This window comes from Nuphar pumila, unplaced genomic scaffold, assembly GCF_984573655.1.
Source record: "Nuphar pumila unplaced genomic scaffold, dmNupPumi1.hap1.1 HAP1_SCAFFOLD_710, whole genome shotgun sequence".
Taxonomy (NCBI): domain Eukaryota; kingdom Viridiplantae; phylum Streptophyta; class Magnoliopsida; order Nymphaeales; family Nymphaeaceae; genus Nuphar; species Nuphar pumila.
Window position 1 is genome coordinate 16,289 of NW_028323460.1, and position 9,564 is coordinate 25,852.

Genomic DNA, 9,564 nt, shown 5'->3' on the forward strand with positions numbered 1-9,564 from the left:
CTTACGATGTGGTATGGAGGGAAGGTCTCTTCTACAAACTGAAAGCTAAAGGTGTAAAAGGCAAGATGTGGCGGGTCTTGCTGGACTTGTTTTCTAAATCAATCCACGGTCCGCATTGCTGGTGAGGTTTCGGAGTCGTTCCCACTGATGGTAGGCGTAGGACAGGGAGACCCCCTCTCCACCCTACTATTCGACATATACATCGACGACTTCTTGGAGTCGTTGCATGCGGAAGGTGGCCCCAAAGGAATTTGTATATTGCAAGGGGTCGAAGTCAGGGCCCTTACATATGCGGACGACCTTAACGGTCTGACCGCTGATCCTCAGGGCTTACAGGTCAGCATCAACCATATGGCGGAGTGGTTGAAACGCTGGCGTATGCATGCAAACAAGTTGAAAATCGTTGTTATGGTCTTCCATCCTAAGGAAGGTCAATCAGCAAGCATCCCAGCTGAGCAGCAATTGAACACCTGGACACTAGATGGACACGCTCTGTCGCAGGTGCAATCATACAAGTACTTGGGAGTCTGGTTCACAGAAAAAGGGTCTTTGGATCTGCATGCGAGCAAAGCACTGGCCAAAATGCGGGCTGCTTTGGGGTACTGGAGGCCTCTCCTCGCTTGCCACCGAATCCCGATCAAGACCCGAACCAAGATGATCCAGACATTCATCTACAGCTCAGTTCTAGTTGGCAGTGAGGTTTGGTCCACCTCGCAAGTCAACAGACGCTGCTTCGATGTCGTCGCAAAGGAGGCGATGCGAGCGGTGATGGGTTTGCAGTGCTTGGAAGTTGCCTCGGATGTCTTGTTCACAGACATGGGCTTATTGCCACCATCGCTTCTCATGGATGCCTCTAAACAATGGTACGATAAGCATTTGACCACTTTACAGCGTACTCGATGGTGTAATTGGCAAAAGCATGTCGCTTCCCCGGGCATCAAGCAGTCGGACGCCCGAGGGTAGGGGCTAATTGGCAAGGAAAGGTGCAGAAATTTTCAGCGGACATTTGCCACGACCTGAATATCTCTGACATCTTCACAGCCCCTACAAAGCAGCTGGTCGCTAGGCGCATCTCCTCCAGATCTCAAGGAGGAGTGCAGGTGGTGAATATGCCAGTGCAGGAAGCAGAGGTGCTGCCTACTGATCAGGTTGATAGGCAGCACCTCCTTGACAACATTTGGAGTTGGCACCTAATTCGGGGGAAAGCCAGATATGTTGCAGCGCCGCACTCTGCAGTGCCTTGGAAGCGGGTGTGCATTGGCGGGCAACCACGTGGTCTTGCACCATATCTGTCAAGCTTGCCCTCTGTTCAGGCTCGTAGTATCATGAGCGCCAGAAGCGGCGAGCTGTTTGCCCTTCGAAGCAGACTTCAAAACCAAACTTACGAGTTTGTTGATCCCTCTCAGTATCACTGCAATGACTGCGATGAGCATTTGGTGGATGCTTACACAGCCTGTGTTCACTGCACCCTGATTGTCCCAGCTTGTGGCCTAAAATAGACCAATTTCTTGCCACCGCAGACGGTCAGCGCGCGGCGGCGCGTATCCGCAGCGCGTCCTGTGGACCTGCATCTGCATGGCTGACTGCGCTGCCCACCGCGCCCACTTTGCGCCTTAGCAATGGAGAATTCTTTGCAGCGGGGCGTCACCTGCTCGGTCTAGGGGTGACAAAGGCGGTGGATGCTTCGCCTTGCCACTGCACCGCCGGCGACTCCACGACGCCGGACCACGCTCTCTCGTGCAACCGCAATGCAGGTGAGGCATCGATGCGCCATAACTACTGGGTTTCGGCCTGGCGCCATGCCATCCACCGTGCGGGTTGCGCGTCTAGCGTGGAACCGCAATACAGCAGCCTTGCAGCTGCGGGGGCGCAGGGGGCTGCTGGTCTTCGTCGCGGGGATATTTTGACTGTCTGGCCTGACGGCCGCGTCCGCGTCATGGACTGCGTTGTTAACACCCGGTGGCCGCGTCGTTTGCTCGCGATGCCGCAGAGGTTGCCGGATCCGCGGCAGCGAAGGCGGAGCTGCGGAAGCAACGAGCCTTCGAGGAGTTTGGGGAGGGCTCCGCTTACGACTTCATCTCACTCGCCGTGGAGTCGTTTGGCCGCATGGGCTCCGCCGCCTCGCGTTTCCTTTCGGAGCTTGGCGACTTGGCGGCAGGGGGGGGGATCCGGGTGTCCAAGGCTGCCTTCGTACGTGGCGTCCGTCGGGAGCTCAGCTGTGCTTTGTGCAAGGGCAACGCGCGCATGTACTACAAGTCCCTCTCTCGTATCGCCGTGAACGTCGGCTCCGTCTTCCATGCAGGGTGTGATGCACCGCAGGAAGATCCCGGCGTGGCTTAGGTTGCTGGTTTTCTTGTGTGTTTTGTCTTTGTTTGTGTCATTGTTTTCAGTGTTAGTTTCTGTGTTTTTCCCTGTTTTGCCAGCCCTGTCGCTTGTAATAAGACCACTTTCTTGAAGTGGTCGGAGGTCTTGGACTACACAGTGGGATATTGGCAACTAATCGGAATCTCTGTTGGGGGTTGATCTCTTGATAACGATTTGAGTATGGGTTGCGTCGATCTCCCAAAGGAATTGACGGGCCGTTTTTGTTCAGCTGTGGCTGATCTCCTTTCTTGCCGGGTACAAGACGATGAAGAAGACATGTCAGGTCAGGATATGGTAAGTCAGGCTGGTCCAGGTACGCTTGCGTCAGATGAAAGTAATGGTAGCACTGATTCCAAAGTAGTTCGTGGAGTTGCCAATGTCCATGTGGATGCGGTAGTGTTGTAAAAAGATACATCATCATTACATCACATAGATAATGGCAAGAAATAGACAACAAGAAACACTTGTGTGTTTTGTCTTAGTTTGTGACGTTGTTGTCAGTGTTAGTTTCTGTGTTTTTTCCTGTTTTGCCAGCCCTGTCGCTTGTAACAAGACAACAAGAAACAAAGACAGCACATGCGAAGGTAGTAGTGTAAAAAGATACATCATTACATCGCACAGAGAAAGAGCAAGAGCTACGGCTTAGGCCGAAAACAACCACATCAACACATTCGAAACAATACAGCTCATTGAACAGATACATCATCATCATCATCATTCAGAATTTCACAATCCGAACACGGACATGATCCTGCATGATCCTGCAGGATCATGCAGGATGTGTCGCAATCGTGCAGGAAAAATAAAAGAACTCCTTCAATGGGTGCAGGGATGTAGCCTTTTGGCCGCAGCAGTGAACTGCTGTGCGAACAAAAACCTGCATGCGCTGGCTACCAGAGATGATTGTGTACTACAACGGAAAGAACAGCGTAGTTCCAGGAACAATCTTGTTTCATGTCACGTCCATCAGGTTGTCCAGAGGGTCATGCATGCGCTGGCACCGTTCACACAAGAACCCGGGCGCGGTGATGATAAGCTGAAAAGAGGCCTCTCATCAGAATAGGCTTCCCCTCATTAATGCATGCACATTTAGCTATGCCTACTTGCGGATCATATAGACTCTTCAGAGTCGTCAAAGCAGAGGCTGGTCCGCCACAAAGCGACGCAACAGCATGGCGCCCACTATCGAAGGACTTGCGGTGTGGGTCTGGAGGTCATCTCCACACTATCATATGGCATGTAAGGTGCGCCATCCTGTGGAGGTTGCGCATCGCCAGTATGCCCGGGTTTGTGAAGATCCGACCCGTCGCTGTCCACGTGTTGTGGCTCAGCTGTCGTACCATGCATTGAGGCCCCAGACGCCTCGGGCGAGCTGGGCTCCGTGAAGTAGAGGTTGATGTGCGCCCCAGATAATGGTGTGCTTGCTTCGGGCTGAGCCGGTAGGTTAGGATCTGGAGCAACTTGCTCTGGGCCTTGCAAAGGTCTCCTTGCACCTGTGATGCATACTGCAACCGTTTGAAAACCAGCTATCCTGAGATAGATGTTCTGCCGAAGCTGATGTGTTTGGCTGCTGAGTGAGGTCATATCTGTGGACGACTTGGGCTCAATCCCCGAGTCGAATTAAAAAATCATCTTGCAATGTGTGTCGCTACCTCAAAAGGTTAATGTTCTTTGGCACAACATTCCCTCTGATGGCACAGTGGCAGTTCCCTTGATGAAAAGGCAACACTGCGTCATCGAAAGTTGCTCGCACTCGGTATGTCGTTCGCGCATGTGGTGCGCTGATGAAGTGCTGAAACAAGCTATCGAGGAAGGCTCACTTTGCCAGCACCCTGTTGGAAAACAGCTATCCTGAGATAAACAGTTTCCTTGTGTGTGCCGAACCTTTGTGCTTGGCTCTGAATGAGCCATACATGTGGACGAATCAAGTTAGAATCCCTGAGCTAAGAGGCATCTTGCTAAGTGTGCCGCTACCTCAACTGGTATGTGGTAATGTTTTCCAACACACCCATCACATACAATCATATAATGGTGACTTTCTCGATGCTGTGAGAACCCTTCATGCTCAAAATGCAAGTGTGAAACAACAACCACGGCGTGCTACCATGATCACAGCTTCCGCGGAACCACTGTGTGGGAGGACAGCACTTGAGCACTTGCTCAAGGCAGAATGAGGAGATGTGATCAGGCCTGCGGGTCGGCGCCCGAAACATTCTCGTGCTTACTTGTGCACGAGCGGTCTTGCAGTCAGCAGCGCACCTTTCTCGACCTTCTTCCCAGGCAATTCGCTTGCGGCCGTGACCATCTCGAAGGCGCGGATAGGGATAGCGTACGTGTTATTGGCAGTGCTTGCTGCCGTGGGCGAGCTGTCGGCAGGGTGAGGCTGCTCAACCTTCACCACAGGGACATTGTGCAAAAATGGGATTGGAGGTTGTGCATCTTTACAGTCTTGCTCATGCGACGCTCGAAACCGCTCCTGCAATCGCCCCCCATACTCGCTGGTTTGAAACAACTATACGCAGTGTTTCGCCAGACCATCTGATTGTTCGGGCGCAGATAGCCCAAAATACATTAATTCCGGGATAAATTGGGGGGTCGGAACCCGTTCTGGTAAAGCACTGAATATCTGCAATGACCTGATGCACATACCTATGGATACGGCAGTGCACAGCGCTTTCCGGACTGGGCCCCAGACTGAAGTTGACGCACATCACATTCAGATACCGTAATCTAGATAGCAAGTGATCAGGAGACATTACACAGCTCGGCCCCGAGGGGACCTGTAGGTCCCAAAAATCGTGATCTGTTCATCACATATCCGGATAAATATGTATATAAAATGTGACGCGATGCATCGCAATGCAGGGCAACTGATCAATTGTTGTCTAGTATACCGAACTTCCTTTGCAATGAACGCTGCAGCGTGGCAAAACCCTGGACGATCCCTGGACAGAGTTGGATGACTCATGCATGGACCAACAGAAAACAAGAGGCGGCATTTATATACATCAGAGCCTGTGGAGAGTCTGCCTGCACTGCCGGACCGAAGGTCGCGAAACCTGACAAAAGAGCAATGGTCCGTGACATGCTGAAGAGTTCCACTCCTTGCCTGTCCCTCCCTAAATCGGTCTGAGGGGGGGAAACAGGGAGTGAAACTTGCAATCATGCGTTGTCGAGCATGCATTGTTTGCAGGCCGCAAGGACAATATAAGAAAGGCCGCACCGGAGGAGTTGCCAGGATGAGCACATACAGCCTGCCAGCCATGACAAGGTGCAAAAGGACCCAAACCAAGGGTAGCCAGTAGTCCTTGGCCTGGCCGTGCTCACGGTTGATAGCGAATTGTGCCAGCCACAAAAACACCATAACCACATTGACTGCTCTGGCAGCCACACGCCAGTAGAGAACGCTGCCATACCGCGAACGCCGTTCACTCGTGTCCACCAGCCTCAAGGTTGCCAAAGGGTGGCCCGGGAGCGTGAGGGCACTCAGCCCTATAACGATGCATGATATGCCGAACAGCACCCATAGCGTGACCGACACAACAGCGTACACTGCTGGAGATTTGGTGGAATGGTTGAAGTACCTGCCTCCAGGAGGAGCTGCACATCAAACTGGCAGCATGAGACCTGCGTCTATGTACACTTGCCATTTCATGGCAGCCTGTGCGTGTGCATATCCGAGTTACACCCATGCAATTACTACACCCATCAGGTAGTGCTGTACAAAGATACATCCTCATGAGTCATGGGATATAACGCTTGAATGAGTATGTATCTGGCTCGATACCCAATAAATTCTGGTTGCACGGAGGGGTTCATTTTTTACTTATCCTGCATTAAATACATGAGAAAGAGGGCAGTGAAGTACGGTGTTTGAATTCTCATGAGTCAATGGGTTTTTTAATTGTGAGTCATCAGCAGCAAGGCGAGTTGCAGCATGCAACATTTCCAATCTGTTTGCGGCATGTGCATGAGTTGCTACAACTTGCCGTGTCACCATGCTGCATTAGATACTGTATTAGCACCACTGTGGTGCTTCATGTCCCGGAAGCGGTGAACCGGTACTTGCCGCGTGTTCCCCAGGCCAACCAGCCTGGACCTGAGTCCCCTGAGTACGTCTCTCTTGCCATGTTTCACGGCACAAGAAAAATGGCGTGATGCTCGATGGATTTAAAATTTATGTCATGGCTCAGGTGCTGGATCCGACAACAAGCTTCCATGCACCTGCTTCTATTCGCAAATGTCGCTGTTCCTCAATCGCCGAGACACGTGGGATTGCTATTGAAAGATACACTAGTGGCTGCAGACCATCCCAAGCAATTGCTATGCAGAAGGGAATGCAAAACAATTGTGTACTTTTTGGACCCGCATTGGCTGGACGTCTGTGCGTGCCATAAATGTCAACCAATCACGTGTATAAATCTATGAGGTGCTATGAGATGCTTGGCTTTGTACTCAACTTGACGTCACAAAAGTGTCTCCAGGCAATTTTGCAGGTTTTGAGGGTGCCCAACCTGAGCCAAAGTTGGTGAAAGGCCGGGAAGACATTGCAGGCGCTCAGCACGTCTCTCACCGCTGGCCGTCAATTGCAAGCAGACCCTGACTTGCTGAGCTTTGTTTGTCCCTGCATGCAATCAATTTGCAGACGACTGAGACGCGCAACGCCAGCCAAATTCACTATGCATGGCCATCTGCCCATCCGAACTTGCAATCGCCGAAAGTTTCAAGACTTGTGGCGATTCATAAGTACAAGAGATGTGGGCATGCTGTTTTCATGAGCGCCAGATTCAGACATTGTATGTTGCGTATTCGCTCTCGACGTGTGGTGTCTCTCAAATGGCTGAACCTCTGATGACGATGAACCACCCGTGCCTCCACTCGGCGCAATTCTTCTTGCATCACGGGATGTCATCATTAGCAGCGCAGGTGTCGCCCCACAAAGTAGTCTACATTGTAAGCAAGTACAGGTGATGCACACCTCCATACAACCTCCATCGCCTGTGGCACAGGAGAACGCATCCAAGACCATGCAGACAATGTCAACAAAAAAAACAATAGCCCTAACAATATTGATGTGTGAACTTTATCGGACGATTTTGGTTATGTGGTTCGAGGTTACGGTCACCACATCATGACGTAAACGGCAGGGAAAACAGATTAATTACACGGAACACGCAATCTGTGCACTCTTCGGTGCCAACAGACCAGATAATAACGCAGCATATCGCAACCAGCAGATAGTGTCCTTGACGTGGGCCATGACATCGCTCTGACAGAGAGCCTCTGTTCGCCTCAGGCTGACTCGACAGTATCTCAGAGATACTCAGCGAGCAGCAAAATTAGGGAAATGCCGACGATTTAGCTGAGTGATACTGCCCACAACATGAGCATGCAAACGAAAGCCACACCTCTGAACTACACGGAATCTGCAGACTGTAGATTCCGCCAACATCAGATTCGATGCCTAATGATGTGCATTTTTTGGAAGGCACACCCTGGAGTGCATCACTCCCTGACCATTTGCTGCATATCAGGAGCAAGCCTCCTCTGCTCCCAAGCAATGACAACCTACTTGGACAGCCCCCCCTCATCAACACATGCTTGAGCCTGTAGTGTTTCATGGCTTTATAGCAATTGGAGAGCCTTTGGCCTTCCCCAGTTGGGGTAGGCCAAAGCAGTACATATGTGACGGCACTGGACGAGCCACATAGCGCTCCAGTGCAAATCGTGACCCCCACCGAACCAGGAAAGCTTTTTCGGAGCTTGTGGGGCCCTGAGCAAGCACGTGACAGTATTAATAATATGGTCGAAGCATGGTAACCATTGAACTCTGCTTCAAGGGTTGATGGTAGATCTAGTGTACCTATGAAGTGACAAGGGCTCAGCGGCCACCTGCCATGTGATAGAGCTTGGCTCTGTTGCTCTGCATGACATTGTTTATGCTTAGTGGCTCTGAGTTGTAGGAATCAACCCCAACATTGATGAAGAACGAAAGTTCTCATGTATGTATAGGTCGAGTACATGCGTGAAACTGAAGTACTGTGTCGTTGTTCATTCATCCTCTGTGTACGGTCATCCTATCCGCGCACAGATAGATAGCTCTATAATACCCTATACACTCAGGCCGACGTATCTATGACAGCACCCTAGGAGGCACTCATAGAATGCTTCCTACCTTCCTACGTTCAGTATGAAGGTGCTTCTGATGGCCCCTGGGGGCACTGAGGTGCTTACTGTGTGTATAATGTCCTTGAGCTCCTGATCACAGTGAGTGAGGATGAATCGTATTTATATTGAATAAGTTGACTTGAATTGTAACTTAGTCTGTACAATCCTTCAATCTCCATCAGTTTATGGGTCCAGCTAATTGCTGGTGTTTGCATTCAATCTCTTCGTGACGTCCGTGCACACCGCTTCAAGTTCTTCGCTGGCGCACTTCTATTTCGCTTCGCTTCTCGACACATCGCTTCATTTCTACAATTATGAACTTCTTCTGTTCTCTTCTGTTCTCTTCTCTTCTCTTCGCTTCGCTTCGCACTACTTCGCGGCGCTTCACTTTCCGCACCCCTAGCCACCGGTGCTTTATTCGCGCCTGTTCTCGTGCGAAATTCCTTTTGTTTTCCACAATAGCCACGATTAAAAATGGACCTGGTATAGTTTTGGACGACACCAATTGGGCACAGTGGGAACGTCGCATGACTGCTTGTCTCACGTACAATGGTTGCCATCACTGGGTTATCAACCCGTTGCCGAAGGTACCTAATGACGACCAATTCGAGAACGCCTCCAAGGCTTTCTCCATGATTCAACTCTGCATCTCCGATCGTCGGGGCCTTTCGTCTCGTCATTTGCAGAATCCGCAAAGTCTTAGGAATTTCCTGCGTGATGAGCACCTCGCCGCCCTTGCATCCCAGGCAACTGTCATCCAGAACAACCTGTTCTCCATGCGTCAAGGCCCTAATCAGACCATAGATGAATTTATGGATGCCCTCGAGAAAATTCATGATGATCTTGCGTCCCTGGGCTCGCCATTGCCGGTCCCCACTCTCATCTCCCACACCATTCGGGGGCTTAAATTCCCACTATGCTGCTTCCTCTGGATCTCTGGTCTTACGGGCTAGCACCTTCTCCATGATCTCCCTGCGTGCTGCTCTTCGTGCTCTAGAAGCTCATCGCCAGTTGGTAGGCCATGTGCCTCAT

The 9,564-nt window shown here is 51.1% G+C and overlaps 1 protein-coding gene across 1 annotated transcript; it reads right to left on the reverse strand.

Annotated features, from left to right (window-relative positions):
* Positions 1-3,256: 3,256 nt before the first annotated feature.
* LOC149809882 (uncharacterized) lies at positions 3,257-7,542 on the reverse strand. Its single transcript, XM_089994563.1, has 5 exons — positions 7,343-7,542; positions 6,879-6,988; positions 5,588-5,964; positions 4,624-4,840; positions 3,257-3,857 (listed from the first exon to the last, which is right to left on the reverse strand). The coding sequence occupies exons 2-5, from the start codon at positions 6,910-6,912 to the stop codon at positions 3,547-3,549; spliced, it is 939 nt and encodes a 312-aa protein (XP_089850689.1). The 5' UTR covers positions 6,913-6,988; positions 7,343-7,542; the 3' UTR covers positions 3,257-3,546.
* Between the last annotated feature and the right edge of the window lie 2,022 nt (positions 7,543-9,564).